Consider the following 22038-nt stretch of genomic DNA (forward strand, 5'->3'; position numbering starts at 1 on the left):
ACAGCAGCCAGGGGTGGGTGGAGCATGTGACCCAGGCCTGGCCCATCTGAGCATTAGATCCCGCTGGCCCACAGTGACTGGGTGATTGGTTCAGGGGAATAGCAGGATGACAGTGTAAGCAGGAGCTGCTGGCGACCATCTTGGTACCACACAGGGCAACAGGGGAGCAGCAGAGTTGAAAGATGGAGAAGAGCCCTGCTCCACTGTCTGAGCACCTGGATCCAGTAGTGCCTGAATGGGGTTCCCACTGGCAAGTAAGAGAGCTGGAATTCATGCAGCTCTGCTGGTCTGACCTGAATTATAAATGTGAGAAAGACCTTCCACATTCTAGGAGAAGCGCTCACGTGCCCTTCTCTCTTCTGAGGCCTTCTCCTCCCTCTTTCCCCAGAAGTACCCCTCTCCCTTCCCAGGAGCTTAGCACAACTGCTCACCCGCCAAGATGTGAGGAGACAGGTTTGCAGGAGGCATTAAGGCACTTAACCAGCAAGTCCTTACTGAGTACTGACTGCATACATGCCAAGATACAAAAAATTTCAAAACCAATGCCCTGGCCTGAGGAGTTACACAGCACACATAACAGAAGATGTTTATGAGGCAACATGTGACAAAACTAAATGCTGAGTGGGTACCAGAGAGGGGAATAAATAGTCCCTCCATCTGGCTGGCGCTCCCACCTCAGCCCCAGGAAGCACCTCTGCCACCCCTGTGAGGTGGAGGGCGGCTCTGCCCGCATGGCGGGCCCACCTCCCCATAAAGAGTACAAGGCTGGCAGGTTCCAGCCCCAGGCACTCCAGCTACCTGCCTCCCACCTTCATGCCTCACAAGGATGATGCCTGGCTGGCTCCCTGCCTGGTACACTGCTTTACCCACAGTGGGCGTCGCTAAGCAGCTGCTCTCTCCTGCCCACTTGCAGGGCTCGGACTTTGGTAGAGCTTTGCAATAGCATTCATAGACCAGGACAGAATTTAAAAGCCCCGCCCGCAAACACCCATGTTTCAGTCTACCAGCCCGAGGCCAGCGTGTCCTTCCTCAGCCACTCCTGGCCCGCCATGCTCAGAGTCACGTGAGTGTCAGCAGCGTTCTAGAAAGTATGCACTGAAGCTCACTGTCAATTAGAAGGAAGATCAAGGCCGGCCTGCAGGGTGGTGCGGCTGTGCAGTATCAAATGGTGCCCTCTAAAGGCAGGAGAGCTCTGAAGACAATGACAAAGGCAGGTTTGGGGTGGGGGTTAAATTTACCTTATTTGATATGTTCTTCCTGGATTTGTCTGATCTCTTTCAAATAATAGCCCTCGACACTCTGTGTCATGCAAGGCCACTGTAAAGGCCGACGCTTTATGGGCTGTTTCATTTATTGTCCTCACTGCAGGGGTTTTCAAAACTCAGAAAGGAAAACAAGGGGAAAGGTGTCCCAGGCTTCACATGCCCACTGTGAGCTTTCCTGGGGGCGCCTGAGCTGCCAGCCACAACAGGAAGCCAGGTACACGCGGAGGGAGCAACGCCGCTGCTGTAATAATGGCAATGAACTTGCTTTCCCAGCCTTTCAGGAAAGCCCACCCCACAGTAAATTGCTGGAAGGCCAATCCCTTCACAACCAATTTAATGCTAAGAGCCGATGACTTTCATCAAATCTGACAACATTTTAGTAAACGACAGCTCTGTTGATTAGGCTGCTGTCCACCCACGTATTACAAGGCCGAGGAAGCCATAAATCTTAATCCTCGGATAGCAGCAGAAAGATCTAAGGCCAAGAAGCGGTGGGGGGAAGGACAGTACCAACCAGGGCCCATTTGTCACCGCCAGGGCTCCACAGTGCGGGTGGCAGCTCGGAAGCCCAACAGAGCAGCACCATTCACCTGGCTGGTTCCCCAGAACTGGAGAGTCCCAAGAAGGGTTTCGCAGGTGGAGCTGGGCAGCCTCTCGACCAGCAGTTAGCTGACTCTGTGACTTGGTGGTCCAGGGATCCCCAGGCCGGTGAGCCTGAGGCAGCCCCTTCCAGCAAAGGCAGCTCTACCCAAAAGTGCTTCCTAGTTGCTGGGCAAGACCCTAAGAAGGAAAATCTGTCCTGTTCGAGGAGAAGGTTTTGGGCTTGGTCAGTAGAAAGGGGATGTGTGACTCAAAGAATTTAGGGGAGACACTGAGAAAGACGGGCAAGGAAATAGGTTGGAGAGGCAGGGATGCAGCAGGGAGGAGGTGGAGCCAGCCGGGGTAGACTGTGACCGCTGTGTCTCCGCTGACCAGCCAGTGCAAATGCACAAGGTGACTGTGTGGCCACACCTGTCCCGCCTGCTGGTACGGGAGTAACTGAAGGACTGGGTAGGGCTGTGGTCCCTCTCCTGAGGGGGTGGCTTTTGAGAACTGGCCAACTCTAGCCATTGGAGACTGCTCCCTTGGCCCCTGGCTGCCTCCAAGGACAGTGGAGCCCATTCAAAAGGGTAGAGACTGTCTTCATCTCTTATCTTTTTTTTTTTTATATATATTTTATTGATTTTTTACAGAGAGGAAGGAAGAGGGATAGAGAGTCAGAAACATCGATGAGAGAGAAACATCGATCAGCTGCCTCCTGCCCACCTCCCACTGGGGATGTGCCCGCAACCAAGTCACGTGCCCTTGACCGGAATCGAACCTGGGACCTTTCAGTCCGCAGGCTGACGCTCTGTCCACTGAGCCAAACCGGTTTTGGCTTCATCTCTATCTTACACACCCAAAATCTGTCCCCAAGTACTCTCTACCATGGAGAACTTGCTTCATAACGCCACTCACTACCTAGGGCCCAAGGAAACCAACCCAGTCTCTCTTCCTAAAACAGTAACAGTGCAGTTGGCACATCCAGTCCATTTACTGCCCTCCTCTGTGCACTGGCCACTTGGCCTCCTTTCAGCCTGACCTCACTTCCTAGTGTCCCCACTGTGCCACTCACTGGGGCACTCTTCCTCCAGACCTTCCCGGAGCAGCTCCCTCTCATCTTCAGGGGTCAGCTCAGGTGTGGTCCCTGGGAAGCCTCTGCAGCTACCCTCTCTCGAGCATCTCTTCCCCCAGACACTGTCATCTCATTGCACTCTTCCCTCTCTTTCACACGCTTGTTTATTTGTTTGCTTACTTGCTTTTCGTCCTTGGCCTCTCCGCCCATACCCCGTAAAAGCAAGCTCCAGGACAGCGGGCCTGGCCTGCATCACTCACTGCTATGACCACAGTACTGACAAGTGTCCAGAATTGAGTAGGTTCTCATAAGTGATCACAGAATGAATGGAGGACCAATGAGTGCGGAGTGAAGAGCCCTGGTGTCCCCAGGCAGACCGCCCTCCGCACCTGCCCTGCATTGACTATAGCAGTCATGTTTTACTGATGCTTCCTCTGTGCCGGGCGCTGCTTGAAATGCTCGCCAAACACTGGCTCATTCCATCCTCATTACCAGCCCTGTGAGACAGGCACCATCATCAACCCTTCTTATACTTCAGAAAACAAGCACCTCGAGGTTTAGCAACTCATCTAGGACTGTGCAACTAGTCAGTGATGCAGCCAAGGCCTTGAACCTGGGCATCGGGGTGCCAAGTCCATACTCTTAACCACTTCTCTGGACTTGTCTGTCACCTGCTGCCAAGGGCTCCTACCTGAAGCACAAGCAGAACCCCCGCTGATGAACCACCTGACACACTGTGAGCACATCTTTCCCAGCAGCCCTGGGAGGTTTCATTGATGAGGAGCCCAAAGTTCAGAGTGGTCACACTGTCAGCTCCAGGGCACACAGCTAGTAAGGAATTAGTCTGATTCCAAAGCCCTTTCCCTCCTACTCCTTAGGGGTCATAGGTTCAAATATCCCAAAGAGCCAGGGAAACAGAAAGATGTAAGAGAAATAGTAGCAGAGCAGATAACAAAATCCAACTCACTGGGCCTCAGCTCTGGGACCCTAAGGGAGCGGTGGGGACTGCAGCAAACCAGCGGGCTTGTCCCCTAGCCAGGCTCCCACTAGTGGCTGCCTGATGGAAGGGGGCCCAGCCTAGGGGCCAGATCTTTCCATTTTTCTAGAGAAGCAGGAATAGATCTTCCTAAAAATGACATAAAATCTTTTGGCCCAGCCAGTGTTGCTCAGTGGTTGAGCATCAGCCCATGAGCCAGGAGGCCACAGGTCAATTCTCCGTCAGGGCACATTCCCAGGTTGCGGGCTCGATCTCTGTAAGAGGTATGCAGGAGGCATTCCTCTCCCTTTCTCTCTCTAAATTCAGTAAAAATATATTTTTTTAAATTATATAAGATCTTTTTAATTTAAAAGTTAGCAAGTGACTAAGTCTTGTTAAACTATGTGAGTTCAAAAACACGTTATCTGGGGCAAGTTTGGCCACAGACTTGAAGTTCTTAACTTTGGAGCCCACCAGGCTGGTCCTCCGTGTGTTTGAAAACAGCAGTCGCATCTCCCTCCCAGTTAGCAGTTCCCACGTCCTCACGGTAGGGTCTTCCAGGGCAGGAACAGAGCCTTATTTGGTTTTTTATTTTTAACTCCAGAGCCCCGCCCATGGTAGTAACTGTTAGATTAATGGGTGATTTCTTTCATGACACGGCTTCTGGTCCACTCAACTGCTGAGTGCTTCCTGGGGCCTATATCTCTGAGGGGTGGTCCCAAAGCACTGTGCAGGGTGGTGCAGAGTTGGTCCGGTCGGTAATGGTGGGGGTGGGTTGACCCCGGCACCCATTCCACTCTCTCCTAAGATGCCTTCTTGTTCAGTAGAGGCGGAAAGCTAGATACTGCGTCTCGCCAGACTCCCTTCAGCTGGGGTTCTGGATGTGCCTCAGGTAAGCCCATGAGATGGCCTCACACAAGATAGGGAAAGCCGAAATGAGGTGAGGCTGTCTGTGCTCAGCACAGTGGTGGAGCACTGTGACAGAGGCGATGGGCTTTTCAGCAACATCCCACCTTGGCTCCACAGGGTGTCTCTTCACCGAGTTGACCTAGCAAGCACAGCATCACTCCGAGGCCAGCGGCTGTGGCTTCTTTATTCCTGGGTCACAGCTAAGGAGATGCATTCCGAATGCTGACCCCACACCTTCCCTACTGTACCCCCAGCAGCAGCTTTTCTGGCAGGTCTGGCTAAGATGCTGAGTGCCATTCCTGGAGGCCCAGCTCGGAGCCCATCCTCTGTCAGCCCAGGGATTTTGTAAGCACTTGATTCCCTGCATCACATTCATTTCTGATTAAAAGAGCCTGAGTGGTCTCTATTGTTAGGCACTGGCTGACCCCTCACTGATACGGTGCAGAAGGACAATTACAGTGTTCATGGCATCAGGAAGCCAGGAAATTAGCCATGATTAGGCCCTGTGAAGTGTGGGACCACAGGGAGAGACTGGGAGGGATGCTAATTAATCCTGGGCCAAGTCTTTTAAATTGCACAGATTCTGGGGCAGCCATTAAGTCACAGTCAGGATGCAAATATGGCTCCTGATAATAGAAGGCTCTCAGAACAACTAGAAGGATGGTCTGAAGTGGGAAGTGGAGAAAGACCTCATTAATGAGAAAGTAGCATTCGTTGCTCGGAACAAAGGAGGCCTCCAGCTCCACACCCTGCAGGCCCTGCTCCCTGGCACTAGAGCTGGCTAGCAGGAACCCCCTTCCCCATTTAGTCAGAGCCCCACCAATGTCTCTGCAGAGAAGCAGAGGACCACTGGAGTTGGAGTAACAGATCCAGGGTTGAAAGCTCAACCTACCCTCCTCCCTCAGTAGCTGTGTGACTCTGAGCAAGTCACCTTACCTCTCTGGGCCTCAATTTCTTCAGTGGCACAATGAGGACTTACAGACCTACAGGGTTATTGCAGAGATGGGCCAAATCTACGAATTTACTCGTAGATCCATACATATAGTTCAAGGCAAATGTTATAAGCAGTTACTTCCCAATCTTGGTGAGCACAGGATTAAAAAGTATATACACACCATTGCTCAAGCCTCACCTCAGACCAAATGAGTCAGAATCTCTGGGATTGGAGCCTGAGCATCAGTATTTTAAAAACTCCAAGGCGATGTGAATGTGCAGTGGGGGTTGTGACAAACAGGTCCCTGGTCAGTTATGAGTAACTGCAAGGTAAGGTATAAGGACTATACGAGCAATACTAAGCTCAGGCCAAAGCTCTGGGTTTGAGTCTCGATTCTGCCCCTTCTTAGTGGCTGACCTTGGAAAGCTCACTAACTTTTCTGAACATTCATCTCCTCAGCTCCCTTAAAAGAGGAAGGAGTTACCCTATATGTCTCCTGTGAGGGCAAAGGAAAGAGTCACACAGGAACTGAGCCCACATCTGGTACCAGTAGGGGCTCAAAAATGCAAGCTACTGGCAGCAGCAGCCTCAAGGCAATCAAAGTGGCATCTCAGGTCTGTGGGGAAGGTGCTGTCTTTTTACCCACTGCATGCCTGGCATCTAAGACCATGCCTGACACATAGTAGGTGCTCAATAAAAAACAGCTAGATGAACAAGTCATCATGACAGGGCTGTGAGTCCGACCTGTGATAGCCCAGAAGGGAAGAACATGCCGAGAAAGAGGCTGGAGGATCCGCCGGGCCCTCTGCCCTCCAGAGGCCAGTGCCACATGCAGAGAGGGCAACGCTGCCTTGAGTGCCCAGCCAGCCCACCCACTTCCCACCGAGATTCTGAATGCCCCGCTGTGATTATGTTTCTGTTCCCTCAATAACCCCACTTCTTATTCTAAAGTGCAAGCTGGGGCCACGCTCTTGACCTGGTGCCATCCGCGGCGCTGTGCTTTGCTGGGGGCTGTCCGTGAAGTGCGTCTTAAAGCTTCTTCAGCTTCTCGAAACAGGGTTCTTCGTCCATAATCTACACCAGAGACGAGGGGGGAGAATCGGTGAGGCACAGGGGGCAAGTTCACAGTGACGTCAGTTTCGTAACTTACATTTAAGTACACGTCAGTGTGCCCACAATCCTGTATATGAAGTCATTCGCTGTAGCACCATTTGTAGCAGCACAGCATTAGAAAACTAAATGCAAAAATGGAATAATAGTAATCTATAATAATAAAAGCATAACATGCTAATTAGACCGATGTCCTTCCGGACATCCTTCCTTCCAGACAAAGCTGCGGCTGGCAGGGACCAGGGCCAAGGCGCTTGCACAAATTGTGTGCATTGGGCCTCTAGTATGTATAATAATGTACAGCCCAACGAAGCAAGTCTATATACAAAAGGAACACTCTCCAGGGATAGAAGCAGGATATAGGACAGTGTGCGCAACAGGCCAGCATTTGTTTGTGTAAAGAGGGGTGGGGAGGGGAGAAGTGTGTTGAATGAGTGAAGGTACTGCTGGCGGCCCCAGTACAGAGACTCCTGTCATCTGCCCTCCCTGAAACCTGGACTCAGAGAGGCCTGCTTCTCCTAAGTAGCAGCAACTCGCCAGGTTCCTTTGCCGTGAAAGCTAGGAGAGTCAACCCATTTTCCTCTTTGTCCTGGGGGCTAGGAAGCTCATGCTAAACTCCAAAATGAACTGCAGTAACTCTCCTAGGGAAGGTTTCATGACATCACTTTCACTGTCTATTAATGGCTAGGGATTTTACCGTGTCTGTGGTAACAACACAAATCAAGATTACTGTGTGCCACAAACATTTCTTTTGCCATTTAACCGCCCTGGCAAGCCTGTAAGGTGGGCATAACGATTCCCATTTTACAGAAGAGGAAACTGAGGGTCAGAGAGGACCCAATTGCCAGAGGTCTCAGAGCTAGAAAGTGGCAGAACACTGTTCCAATCCAGCTCTGCCTTATTCCAGCTCCTCTTCTTGTAACTCGATAGTACACTAGCCTCTCAGGCAAGGCAGGGCACTCTGGCACCCTAAGGTCAGGCACCCTTGTTAGTCCGATTTTTAAAGATGAAGAAACAAAGGCTTAGAAAGACAAAATGGCTCTCCCAAAGTAGCATGGCCAAGTGGGGCCTGCCTCCATGTGCTCTGCCACTTCACTCATTCAACCACTGAGTCATATTTGGTGCCTATGTTGGGCCCGCCACTGGGTTGGCTGCTTTCTATTCTCTTCACAGACTTTCTGTGCTTTTCACTAGAGGACACATGAAGCCCGCTTAAAGTATGCAGAGTATGGAGTAACTAAATTCAAAAGGGAACAGGGGAATCAAAACAGGGGTTAGGTACAAGACACTTCAAGTGAAAATCAGGTATAATCAACATTATCTTAGGCATTTCTTTAAATTACAGGCACTTGAGAACTGGGGAGTGTAAAAGCAGGAATCGACTGCTTTGGCCACCTCTGCCCTGGGGCAGTGGAGGCCAAGACTAGTTTTAAAAGAAATAGAAAAGGATTTTTCTCTCTCTCACTCTCATGCTCTCTCTTTCTAACCAAATGGGTATAGTTAACTTGCATAGGTTAACTAGTTGTTTGCTGGTAAGTTTATGTACATAAGATGCAGCTCCACTGCTTCAAATGAGTTAACAGAACTGCTGCCTGGACTGAAGGGCCTGGGCTCACCCTGTGCCCCCTCGGCCTGCGAGGCACTTCTGGAAACGTGGGAGTGGACAGCTCTCCGTGGTGATGACTTCAGCTCCGAATTGGCCCCGTTGACGTAGACAGAGAAGCCCTGCTCCAAGTGCTCCAGTCTCAGCTGCACGGGGTCCTTGGCTTTCAAATGCTTTAATATCCTGAAAGAGAAAGAATCATCTGATCCTCGTTATAGGAGTCTGGGCCACCTCCACTCCCATGCGGAAACTGAACTGCTGTTCTGATCCTCAGAGGCTGGGGGGTGGGTCCCCACCTGCTAGCAGACAAACAACCTGGAGGAAGCCCATTACACCCAGAGGGAAGCAGGAGGAAGACTGTTTCCCGCCCTTGCAGGGATGTTTCTGATTTCATTCTGAAGCTCAAATGTGAGCACGTTAGCACATCCTTGCCCCACAGTGGCTGAGACAGAAAGCGGGCACTCGTGCGCACTGCTACCACACAGCCTGGACTCCCAGGGACCATCCCAATGCCACGCATTTCCTCTTGTGGAGACAGTGGCCCTCGGTACAGTGTGTAAGCAAACGTGGATTAGGGTCTGAGCCTTTGTGAGAGATTTCACAGACACACCAACAAGTCAGAAACCCCTCGGCCGACCAGGCAGGCTGGTTTTTTGCTTCAGTAAATAAATGTGCTCTCAAACACTCGCCTGATATATCAACTGTCATCATTTTATATTCTAATGCATCATTTTATATCTTAAAACTATATCAATGCAGGATTTTGTTCAAGATTAATGATGTGATTATCACACTTATAGGCTAAGAGGCTCTTGGCCTGAGCATGAACAGATCTCCAGTTCAGCTCACGCTTCGGGCTTGGTCCTTTCCCCACTCATGTGCCACAGACGGCATGAATGTCCTCTTCAGCCCCTGCAGAGCTGCTCCCCCTGACGCCATACCCTTCAGTCTCATAACAAACCCCCTCATGCACCCCATATCAACTAGATATCCGCACAAGAAGAAATACAACCAACCAACATGGCAGCAGGTGATTAAATAAGTTCCTTCCAAACTAGCAAAATGTAAATTTTAGAAAACAATAGTAACCAGGAGAAACCAAGATGGGGGCATAGGTAAGCACCTAAACTGCTGCCTCGCACAACAATTTCAAAACTACAACTAAAAGAACGGACACCATCCAGAACCACAGAAAAGCTGGCTGAGTGGAAATTCTACAACTAGAAGGAAAGAGAAAAGCTCACAGAGAATTAGAGGTACGGCAAAGGGTCTTTGTATGCGCAGAGAGGAAGGGCGGCTGAGAGACTGGCTGACTTTCTCTGGCGGAAGGGGGAAGGAAGCCCCCAACCACACTGAACCCCAGTTCCGAATGCACTGAACCCCAGTTCCGGGCGAAACCCCGTGACCCAGGCTCATACAGGGGAGTCTGGACTGTCAGGTAGAGAGAAAGGCACCCAGAGACTCGGAGACCCGGGGGAGCCCCGGTGGGCAGGGGTCTGGAGGCACGCGCCAATGTGCACAAAGACTGTGGAGGTTGCCACAGGCTTTCCCTAGCAGAAGGGAGTCGGAAGCTCCTGACTGCACTGAACCCCAGTTCTGACTACACTGAACCCCAGTTCCAGGCGAGCCCCTGGGGACCCATGCTCTTGTGGGGGGGAATCTGGACTCTCGGGCAGAGACTCGGGAGCCGGGGAAGGCAGAGGTCTGGAAGCGTGCGTGCGCAAGGGCAAGGCTGACAGGAAGCCAAGACTATCTGCTCTGCCCTGAGACTCCACCCCATCCAAGCTGAGCACAGAGGCTTTTGCAATTTGGCAAGCCTAATCCTATAAGGCTGTCTCCAGCACCGAACTTCTCCCAGTGTAGACACAGCTGATCCTCACAGCCAACTGGCCTGCAGGTCAATTCCTCCCAGTAATACCAACAACAATCAAGACTTAACTACAACAAGGCTGTACACACAGTCCACAAAGGGGTGCACCAAGAGTATCCACCTCAGGTTAACTGGGGAGGCCGACCCACTGGGCCGTATAGAAAACCTAGCACACAAAGCTACCCTACCAACTCAGGGAAGCAATGAAAATGCGGCATCAAAGAAACAGATCACAAACGAAAGAAATGGAGGAAAACAAACAACTGGATATAGAATTCAAAACCACGGTTATAAGGCTTTTCAAGAATATCCTAGACAAGGCCGATAAATATAACGAGACCCTCGAAGATATGAAAAAGGACCAACTAGAAATTAAACATACACTGACTGAAATAAAAAATATTATACAGAGACCCAACAGCAGACTAGAAGAACGCAAGAATCAAGTCAAAGATTTCAAATACAAAGAAGCAAAAAACACTGAATCAAAAAAGCAAAAAGAAAAAGAATCCAAAAAGTTGAAGATAGTGTAAGAAGCCTCTCGGACAACTTTAAGCGTACCAACATCAGAATTATGGGGGTGCCAGAAGAAGAGAGAGAGCAAGATACTGAAAACCTATTTGAAGAAATAGTGACTGAAAACTTCCCCCACCTGGTGAAAGAAATAGACTTACAAGTCCAGGAAGCACACAGAACCCCAAACAAAAGGAATCCAAAGAGGACCACACCAAGACACATCATAATTAAAATGCCAAGAGCAAAAGACAAAGAGAGAATCTTAAAAGCAGCAAGAGAAAAACAGTTAATTACCTATATGGGAGCACCCATACAATTGTCAGCTGATTTATCAACAGAAACTATGCAGGCCAGACGGGAGTGGCAAGAAATTTTCGAAGTGATGAATAGCAAGAACCTACAACCAAGATTACTCTACCCAGCAAAGCTATCATTCAGAATTGAAGGGCAGATAAAGAGCTTCACAGACAAGAAAAAGCTAAAGGAGTTCATCACCACCAAACCAGTATTATATGAAATGCTGAAAGGTATTCTTTAAGAAGAAGAAGAAGAAAAAAGTAAAGATAAAAATTATGAACAACAAATACATATCTATCAACAAGTGAACCTAAAAATCAAGTGAATTAAAAACCTGAGGAACAGAATAATCTGGTGAATATAATAGAATCAGGGGCATAGAAAGGGAGTGGACTGATAATTCTCAGGGGGAAAGGGGTATGGGGGCATTCAGGAAGAGACTGGACAAAAATCATACACCTATGGATGAGGACAGTGGTGGGGAGGTAAGGGCAGAAGGTGGGGTGGGAACAGGGTGGAGGGGAGCTATGGGGGAAAAAGGAGAAACAATTGTAATAATCTGAATACAGATTTATTAAAAAAAAAACAAACAATAGTAACCACATATAGGGTGTGTACCATATGCCAAACTCTGTTCTAAACGCTTATATCAACAGTTGAGTTGCATTATTCTTGGTATTTGCATTCTATAAAGTTTCTGCAAACCCTGAATTAGCCAAACAGTGAACATAGCTCGTAGGGGAAACACAGGTTTCGTTCCTGAGAGCCGCTGGTCAGTGTTTCCAACACCTGAGCTGTATGCGTGTTTCTGTAGGAAGGCACCTTATTTAATACAGAGTCGACTGATTAACATTGAACTCATGGCGAGCAGCACTAACACTCAAGCCTGGATGAAGCTTACCTAATGTGTATTTTCTCTGTAAGAAACATCAGCCTTTTCATACTTAACAACACTAGAGAGCACTTCAGCACTATGCCTGAGGCCCGTTTAAACAGCGGGATCACCAACAAAAAGCACACGAATGTGGAAATCACAGCCCTAAGTATACCGCGGAGAAGACCCTGTTCACAGTGTAAGAGCTGACACAGAAGGCAGGGTCGCCTTCTTCTACCCCTCAGCTGGCAACGTGCAACTAAAATTTTCTGCCACTCTGCAAATGTCTTTGAATTATTGTAAAAGCACTGAAAGTATTGATTTTGGAGTTGCAAATAAATTCTAGCGAGCAGATGAATTCACAAACATGGAGTATTGTGAGCCATGAGGATTGGCACAACCATCTATGGGGTAATTGCATTTATTATCCCCATTTAATAGATAAGGAAATGGAGGCACAGAGAGGTTAAGTAACTGGTCCAAGGTCACACAGGTGGTATGGTGGTGTCAGGTAGGAAGTGAGACATGAGACATGGGGTCTGCCCTGGGGTCCTGAACAGGGGTCAGACGAACATTGCCTTCAGACGGCCAGCAGGCAGGTTCAGAAACAGCTGGTTCATGTTGCAAGCTCAGAGGAAGAAGATATGACCTCAATGCTAATGTAACCTTACTAGGGCCCTATACTAATTATAATAAAATTTGCATTTCAGTTTTGACCCCACCTCCTGTGGGTTTTTCTGTATACATTATGGGTAAGGGCATGACCAGAAAAAATATAGTTTCTGTCAATCATCCCTGAATGCAAATCAAAGTCTCTACCCAGAAAATCCCTCTTTAAAACCCAGGAGTTGGGGACCATGTGTGCTCACCTCTCTCTCTCTCTCTCTCTCTCTCTCTCTCTCTCTCTCTCTCTCTCTCTCTCTCCTGACCTGCTCCTTGCTTGGAATGTAACTTCAATAAACCCCATTTTGTAACTGATGGGGATTTTCATGATTCAGCTTTACTATTACACCTGCTTTTGTAGCCCGTGAAATGAGTTCAATTTCACACCCAAAACATGAGCTAAAACCACCTATGCTCTTACAATACAGCTGTTTATAGATTTTGTTTGCTTTATGTTTCACTTCTCAGTTGGATTTAACTTATACATATTTTATACCTCTTCATAATCTTTCTCGGAAATGGAGAATGGAGAATACAAGTATGTAAAGTTTCTTTCAGGCCTACAAAAATAATGAATATATGCCTCATAGATGGTAATAAAACTTAATTACCAAAGTTTTATAATTCATTATTAGTTAAGCTGTTTTAATATTTTCAATTAAAACTCACAGTGCAAGCCTAAATTTAAAAATAAATAAATAAACCTCATTTTGCTTTTATTTTATTTTCGTTGACCTTAAAATCTTTTCTGCATCGACGAAAAGAACCGAAGTCCCAACCAGTAACCCCAGTTGGTAACACTGGCAGGACTAAAATGCAAACCTAAGCAATTTGGCTCCAGAGTCTTCACCACACGAAGATAACTTCTACAGGTAGTGGGATGATGGTAAAAGAGCAAAACACAGACACTGGTAGTAACTCACAGAACCTTCTCAGAAGTAATATAAAAAAACAGAAAATGCCACACGCTTGGTCTTTGCTCAGTAAGTACATTCTGGCCAATTGTTCCTGATCAGTCATAACAAACCCTGAAAACAACCCAAATGTCCAAGGGCAGGAAAGGGGAGCCCGGGCTCGCAGGCAGCCATTATAATTATGAAGAATCTGTCGAAACATGGGCTGCTGTTGGGATACGTTCAGTGATGAAAACGGCAGAATAAAAGTGTACATATGTGTTTAAGTGCAAAGTTGGAAAAAGGTGTGTTTGTGGACCCAGAATGGAAGGTGATAAATGTAAAAATTAAATCAGTTGTTAAGGTAGGGTGGTGGCTTTATGGGTGATTTCTTTCTTTGTTTCTAACTGTTTCTTGAGCTGCTACTACATCCATCTTTTCAACCATCGTGACAGGAACATTTATTACAGACGGCTTATCTCTTGTCAGCTTGGAAGCCTGGGAGATGCCTGACTGTGGGGCAACAGCGTAAAACAGAAGGAAAACACAAGTAACCAGGAGACAATTTCCAAACACAGCAAGAGCCGCACTCTCTGGAGCCAACAGCCATAGGGCTCCCTTGGAAAGCATGGGCAGTCTCCAGGGAGAGGGCTGCAGGGAGCCCTTGCCCTGGGAGGCCCCAACATGGGGGGAGGGAGCTGGGGAGTGGGGGGTCAGAATCTGACCACCTGGCAGAGTGCCTGCCTCAACTTCCCTCTGGAGACCACGCTGTCTCCTGATGCTACCTTAATGGTTATAGCGGCAGCCCGTTCCCCAGAAGCTGGGGCTGGCCCTCTACGTGGGCCTCTCTTTAAGCAGGATGATTTATGAAAATGTGGATTATGAAGCTGATAAATGAGGAGATAATTATTCAAATTGTGAAAGGAATCACTAAAGGAACTCCTCTGCTGCAGCTGAGCACATCAGTAATATTCACTGAATCAAAGAAAAATGGTTTTAAAAAAATTGATAGACTATTTTGCATAAAAAGCTGCCCTAGGTGAAGGGGATTCAAAACAATCTGGTTGATTCCCTGCCCTTTGAGAGATGGAGGCCCTGCCCCTGCGGCCCAGTCCCACTCTGCTCTCTTGCAGGTCTGGTTGGTCTCACGTGAGGCGCAGTATCTGTGAATCCCTCTACTCTCCCTCCCACCCATCAGGATTCAGCCCCTGGGCTGCAGGTCCATGCTGAGAACCAGGAACAGTGAGGGACTCTCTCGAGACTCTTTCTGGAACAAGTGGCCCCAAGGAACTCCAGGCTTAGCAAGGAGGGAAGGCACAGGTGCAATTCCTAACACAGCCCCGGGTACCCAACACACAGCGCAGGCATCATTTCCATTTTATCCCGCACTGGTCATTTGTACAGAGAGCTTTTTTGTGCAGAAGAGGAAGTGGAGACAAGGTGTTATGAGGAAGTGATGGGGAACATGACACGCTTGATGGCTGGGTGGTAGGGCACAGGCAGGTACCCAGGTGAGAGGACTAGCCAAGCACAAAGAGCAGGCAGTGCGCTGCTCATGAACCTGACTGGGCTCGGGACGGAGCTATCCCCGTCTGAGCGCAGAGGTTGCTGTGTGACTGTGGACTAGCCCAAAGGTCACCTGAGGGTACTAAGGGTCAGGCATTCAAGGTCTACAGGATGCCAGCTCAGGGAGAAGGCATGTTTAACATGAAAATGGTGAAGATGATGATGAAGAAATCACACTTGGGTGGTGGGCTTACTATGCACCATCAAATACCTTGTCTCACTTCCTTCCTGGCCCTGGGATTTAAGTCCTCTCACTGGCCCAGGGGTGGGCAAACTTTTTGACTCGAGGGCCACAATGGGTTCTTAAACTGAACCGGAGGGCCGGAACAAAAGCATGGATGGAGTGAACTAATATAAATTCAAAGTAAAGGAGCGGAGGGGAGAGCAAGAGAACCCTCTGCTCTTTCGGCTCCGCAGGCCGGATAGAACAGCCGAACGGGCCGGATCTGGCCCGTGGGCCGTAGTTTGCCCACGGCTGCACTGGCCTGTTTTGTAGATGAATGTGCCCAAGGTCAGACAGCCAAGGAAGCAGCCGGGATTTAAATTACGGTCTGCAAGGCTCAAGCCTGCCTCCCAGCCGCCTTTCTGCTGTTTCTTGTCTCCTCACCAAGTTTCATGCCACAGGGCTCTGAGCAAGGAGGGTTCCCAGAGGAGTGTGGCTCTCAGCTGAGGAGTCTTGGAGGTGGTGGCATTCGAGTCCAGCCTTGAAGCATGAAGCAGAGAGCAACGGTGCCAAAAGCCTGCCATTCCTTCCAGAACCCGGTGGCCCCGGGCTCTGGTATTGGTTCTCCAGGATGTCACCACCCCAATCCACATGGGTGGAGGTGGCGCAGTGTTGAGGACAAAGCTCCACACTGGGGGCTCTGCCAGTGCCCGGCTGCATGACCTGGGGCAAGCCCTCAGTTTCCTCTTCTGTAGAATGAGCCAAGAATGCCTACACCTGTCTGGTTGTCAGAGGATGGAATGGGAGGCCAGACTGAAGCTCCAGCTCAAGAGACCAGCCCGTGCGAGGCCCTCACTGGACGCTGGTTCTCCCATTCCTTCTTTTTGCCTGAATCTTCTCTTAAGGCAGTGGGCTCACCTTCCATATGGGCAGGTTTTCCTCTAAGTTTCCCCCCAAGACCTTTTCCAAAAAGCAAATAATGCCGCTGCTGGATTCCTGGCCCTGGCCACGCTCCACAATGAGAGGTGCGTGTTGCAGCCCCCTTGGCTGTGAGCCTCAGTTCCTCCGCACATCTCAGCCCTCTGATCCCTCTGCTTGCTCTCTCCTGAGTCCCGTTGGGCATGGTTACATCTCTCAGGAAGGTGAGTGACCACACACTCAGTGTCCCCTGGAGGGTTTGTGCAGGGTGAACGGGCCTCTCCTGGAGCCCATGGTCACTCTGTGCTTCTTCCGGCATACTGTAGGTGGCCTGGTGCTCCCGGCTGAGGTCTGGGGAGTTCCTCCAGGGCAAGGGCTGTGTAGTAGACACCTGTTCTTCCTTCCTGCCTGCCCGGCACCTCTCCCCCATCTTCCCACCACAGCCCTATGGACCCTTTACTTCCTGGGAGTAATTCCTAGTGAAACCACTCCTTACTCCACATGGTGTGGGTGAGCTCACTCCACCCCCAGCTTAATGGGTGGCCAAGGAATGGCCAGTCAGACCATGCCACCTCACCAGACAAAGGGGGTGATTAGCTCAGGAATGAATCTGGGGCCCCAGCCTGACCAATGGGAGCCCTTACCAGCACTTTTGTGGAACTATTAGGAAGTACTCTCCCTTCCTCGAGGTAGGATATAAATGTGGGGTTTCCAGTGGCTGCCCTGGCCTCCGTGAGGGGAGTACCTGTCTGAGACGTTTCCAACATGGGAAAACAGAGCTAAGAGATGAACAATGACTGATTTCAGTGACATAATTTTTAAAAAATTGATTTTAGAGAGGAAGGGAGAGGGAGAGAAGAGAAAGGAGAGGGAGAGAGATAGAAACATTGATATAAGAGAGAAACATTGATCGGTTGCTTCCCACCCTGACTGGGGATGGAACCCACAACCTTGGCATGTGCCCTGACCAGGAATCAAACTGGTGACTTCACAGTGCATAGGATGACATTCAACCAACTGAGTCACACTGACCAGGGCTCGGTGACATAATCTGAGCACCTGGATCCAACTATGCCTGAAGCCAGAGTATCATCCTGGGTTTTTTTATTTCATGAGCCAGTAAGTTTCTTTGTTGCTTAAAGTACATTCACCTTGGGTTTCTGCACCTTCCAGTAAGGAGCACTAACAGTCTGTCTTCCTCAGCACACTGTACTTCATGCTAGTGGTAATGTGAGGCACTGAGAAGGCACAGTGAACTGAGCGAGTAAAAGAACAATGTCACCCAGCATCTGTGGGCAGCTGCGTTCCGGGCAGGTCTCTCCTGAACACTCACACCACTGAATACTGCACCCCCCTCTCAGGTCACGGGGCAACCAGACAGCAGCCTGGGTTTTCATCTCCCTCTAGGCACAGTGTAAAGCTCAGAAGCTGGTTTCCTACCCAAACAACCAAATTCTTAACTTCGTTATGAGCTTAGAGCACCTGGCTACCCTGGCAGATTTCTCTCCTCTTGGTTATTTATGACAATGTCAAACAAAACATTATTAAAAACAACAAGAAAGCCCACTGCATGGGAGAACATATTTGCCAATGTTATCACTGACAAGGGCTTAATCTCCAACATCTACAGGGAACTCATACAACTTAACAAAAGGAAGATAAACAACCCAATCAAAAAATGGGCAACGGACCTAAATAAATACTTTTCAAAAGAAGACAGAAGGAAGGCCAAGAGGCATATGAAAACATGCTCAAAGTCACTAATCACCTGAGAGTTGCAAATCAAAATGACAATGAGGTACCATCTCACACCTGTCAGAATGGCTATCATCATCAAATCAACAAACAAGTGCTGGCGAGGATTCGGAGAAAAAGGAACCCTTCTTCACTGCTGGTGGGAATGCAGACTGGTACAGCCACTGTGGAGAACAGTATGGAGTTTCCTCAAAAAACTAAAAATGGAACTCCCATTTGACCCAGAGATCCCACTTCTAGGACTATATTCCAAGAAACCAGAAACACCAATCAGAAAGGACATATGCACCCCTATGTTCATAGCAGCACAATTTACAATAGCTAAGATTTGGAAACAGCCTAAGTGCCCATCAGCAGATGACTGGATTAGAAAACTGTGGTACATCTACACAATGGAACACTACGCTGCAGTAAAAAAGAAGGAGTTCTTACCATTTGCAACAGCATGGATGGAACTGGAGAGCATTATGCTAAGGGAAATAAGCCAGGCAGAGAAAGATAAATATCACATGATCTCACTCATTTATGGAATATAATGAGCAACATAAACTGATGAACAAAAATAGATCCAGAGACAGAGAAACATCGATCAGACCATTAAACCTCAGAGGGAAGGTAGGGGAGGGTGGGGGTAAGAGGGAGAGATCACTCAAAGGACTTGTATGCATGCATATAAGCCTAACCAATGGACACAGACAACAGGGGGGTGAGGGTATGAGTGGGGGATGGGGGGATAATGGGGGAATAAGGACACATATGTAACACCGTAATCAATAAAGAAATTTAGAAAAAATAAAATATATTAAAAAAAAAAAAAGAACGTACAGCCCAGCTGCACCACTTCCTGGTTGTATGACCTCAGGCTAATTTCACACTGCTCTGGTCTCCACTTCCTTGTCTGTAAAATGGGTGCAACAACTGTATCTGCCTCATCAGGTGGGTAGTGTGCAGACAAAATGATGACGATGGGGGCGAGGTGCCTGGCACGCACTGGCACTCCAGAAAAGGTGCCTTTAAAGCAACACTGATGACGGCTCAGGTGCATTCCCCTTTTTTCTTTTTAGGTGTTTCTTTTTAGTTCTGCCTTCTAATCTCCTGTCATCAAGCCAGCTCCCTCTTGGTGACAACACAGCTCCCAAATTTTATAGCAACTCTGTTTTAATATTTTTTAATTGCCTTTGTGCTGCAACCTGGTCACTGGATATTCTCCTACACGCGTATATCAGCTAGTACCTCTTTGAGCATATACTTATTGATCCCCGATTAACAAGAAGCAATTTGCTCATATGACACTCTCCTCCCAGAGAAGTCACATGTATTTAATTAAACGATCACCCAGGTGTCAGGGGCACCACCCAGCCTGCCAGAAACTGAGTGAAAACCATCTGCTCCACGGCATTCATGAAGGTGGAAAACCCACACAAGGCTCCTGGCTGGAGGTCCCCTGTGGGGGAGAGGGGGGAACGAGCACAGAGCAGCTGGGCAGAGGACAGTGCCTTCCAGCAGGAGGCATTTCTGGCTGTTCCCATAGTTTTCTATTCAGAGGTTCCCACTGGAGGAGGTAGGGCCTCACCTGGTAGCACCTGGATAGGTGAGTGGGTGCTGTTGTCATAGATACAGGGGGTCTTAGTGGAATTTAGTAAAGGGGCCAGTGGGAACACTACAGCAGGAACACTACACTCCTACAACACATGGGACTCCTTTTCACATAGAAACCTGCCCCATGAGACATGCCACCAGGGCCCCAGATGACAAGCACCAGGAGTCCAGCCAGTCAGAGAAGGGCTGAATCCACGTTCAGGATGACAAGCCCTACACATCTTGCCTGCAAGATCCAAGCTTATTCCCATAACACAAAGGCCCAGATTAGCCCCCAGTCCTTCCCTCCTGTAGGTCTGTTTTAGGGGCCTGCACCACTCTTCTATTTGTTCTACACTTTCACTTGAATCCATTACTAACATTTAAAACGCAGGAGGTTTCACAACACAAGTGAAGATTTCTGGCTTCTCTGGCAACCGTGGAGGCCATGACCCTGCCCCACGTTCCCAAACAACTGGCCTAAGCTGAGCGTTCTCCCACAGAGCTGGCTTCGCTCACTGCCTGGCCCCAGCTAGCATCTGAGTTTGCAAACTCAGCTTCCTGCAAGGTTCCAGGCCTGAAGATAGACCACGGTGAACTGAAAGTGAACTTCCAGAGGCGGCACACTTTCACAGCACTGAGGACACGATGCCTCTTTTGAACCAGACCACACTGCTTTGACCACGGTCACTAAACACTGTGCCCACCTACTGCCGGCATTTTCAAGAATCAGCACTCCAGAGCCCAAATTCATACTGACTTAACGTTAAGTGACATGGGGACCAACTTCAAACACAAATGCAAAATGACTCCACCTTTACATAACAAGGCATGATTACAGGTTCAGATTTCCCAGGCCCAGCACAGCCTGAAAGATCACAGCCTGGGCTCTGCGGTGACTAATGCACAGGCCCTGCCAAATCCTAGCTTTTCATTACAAACCCACCTTCTCCCAGAACAGAAACAGGGAGGCAAGAGGCGGCACTTACACACCAAACTGTTTGCTATAGCTCAATCAAAAGTGCAATTAAGTCGGTGAATGGAGAAACAGGAGCTGGCATTGCAGAAAATACTCCAAGCCTATGAGTGGGGTGACTGCATCCCACTCCGGTGAACCAGCGCCTGCGTGCTGCTGATAAATCTAAACAGGGTTCTGATTTGGCTAATATTAAGGGCTGCCGGCGAGCGGCTTTGTCTTACCGGTTCCTCTGCTGAAGCAATATTAAATACTCATCATGTTTCTCATCAAAGTCTGTCACCATGTCCTTAGTGTAACCCTGAAATGAAGAAACAGAGCAGTGTGATATGGGAAAGCAGGGAAGTATTCACTGAGGCCCGGCGAAGTGCACACACACAGGAGGTAGAGAGGCAGAGGGTGACCTTGACGCAGGCGTGGCTCCCCAGGCGCGTCACTCTGGAGCCCCAGAGCCCCAGAGATTGTCCGATGTCCCAATGGGTTGTGAACACACACAACTAATGATCTACGAAAAGGAGAAGCCGATTCCCCAGCACCACCGTTCATTCCTCCCATGCCCTATAAAATCAAGGGTGTGGACAAGATTTGAGATTCACTCTTTTCTCCCACTCTTTAACTTTTCTCAAAGTTATAACCAGATGCAACCCAAATCAGTTGATTAAGAGGGGATCTCATTTTTCTCTTGTCACCACAAGAGAAATGCATGCAACAACTCAGATATTACAAATATCTATGACCCAGAGTGACAGTCCCTTAGGAGCTGACATTTGGGGATTTGTACCTGTCCTTTTGACAACAGAGCTCCCTTTGGGGAACCATTCAGCCCCTTCTCTCAGTCCACTGGATGCCTTGGATGGCCTTGAAAGTTCTTTTGTTCTCCTCTAGGATCACATGACCTTGGCCTTGGCCGCCCTAGCCAGTCAACATAGTGCTTCCCATAGCCACAATGATTCACTGGTTTAAGGTTAAGACATGACCAAGCTGGGCTTTGCTGACACTCTTAGGGAAAAGCTGCTCTCTTCCCTCTGCAGTGCTAAGCTGATGAGATGCAGGTCTGAATTGCCTGAGAATGAAGTCAATAAGGACGGCAGATCTGAGAGATGGAGATTCCTAATGACATCATTTGAGCCCCTGGATCCACCCATGCCTGAAGAATTTAGTTATTGCTTTGCAAGTTTCAGCTGAGTTTCTACCATTTGCAGCCCAAAGAATTATGTCAAAAATCATAATCTGACCATATAATTTTATAGGTATAATTAACAATACTACAAGTTTAAAATGACATATGAATATACTAGTAAAATTCCCATTATAATCCTATATAATAAAAGCCTAATATGCAAATTGTCCCCTGGGGCGGTTGTTCGACCAGGAGTTTGACTGGGAGACCGGGAGTTTGACCGCTTGCTATGACATGCACTGACCACCAGGGGGCGGCGCAGAACATGGTGGGCATCAGCGACGTGGCGCTGGCATCGGGCAGCAATGGAGGCGCTGCCAGCCCCGATGGGCCCCTAC

At 48.8% G+C, this 22038-nt stretch overlaps 1 protein-coding gene across 5 annotated transcripts in view; it reads right to left on the bottom strand.

Annotated features, from left to right (window-relative positions):
- Window positions 1-22038, bottom strand: part of KATNIP (katanin interacting protein) — a 236131-nt gene that overhangs the window by 130278 nt on the left and 83815 nt on the right. For all 5 annotated transcript variants that reach the window (XM_080679383.1, XM_080679386.1, XM_080679385.1 and 2 more), the window contains 3 exons: window positions 20745-20821; window positions 8465-8634; window positions 6715-6812 (listed from right to left, as the gene is read on the bottom strand). In XM_080679383.1, the coding sequence (XP_080535509.1) occupies window positions 6715-6812; window positions 8465-8634; window positions 20745-20806 (330 nt within the window). In that variant the 5' untranslated portion in view covers window positions 20807-20821. The remainder of the gene's footprint in view (window positions 1-6714; window positions 6813-8464; window positions 8635-20744; window positions 20822-22038) is intronic.

Source organism: Plecotus auritus, assembly GCF_963455305.1.
Source record: "Plecotus auritus genome assembly, chromosome: 7".
NCBI lineage: Eukaryota > Metazoa > Chordata > Mammalia > Chiroptera > Vespertilionidae > Plecotus > Plecotus auritus.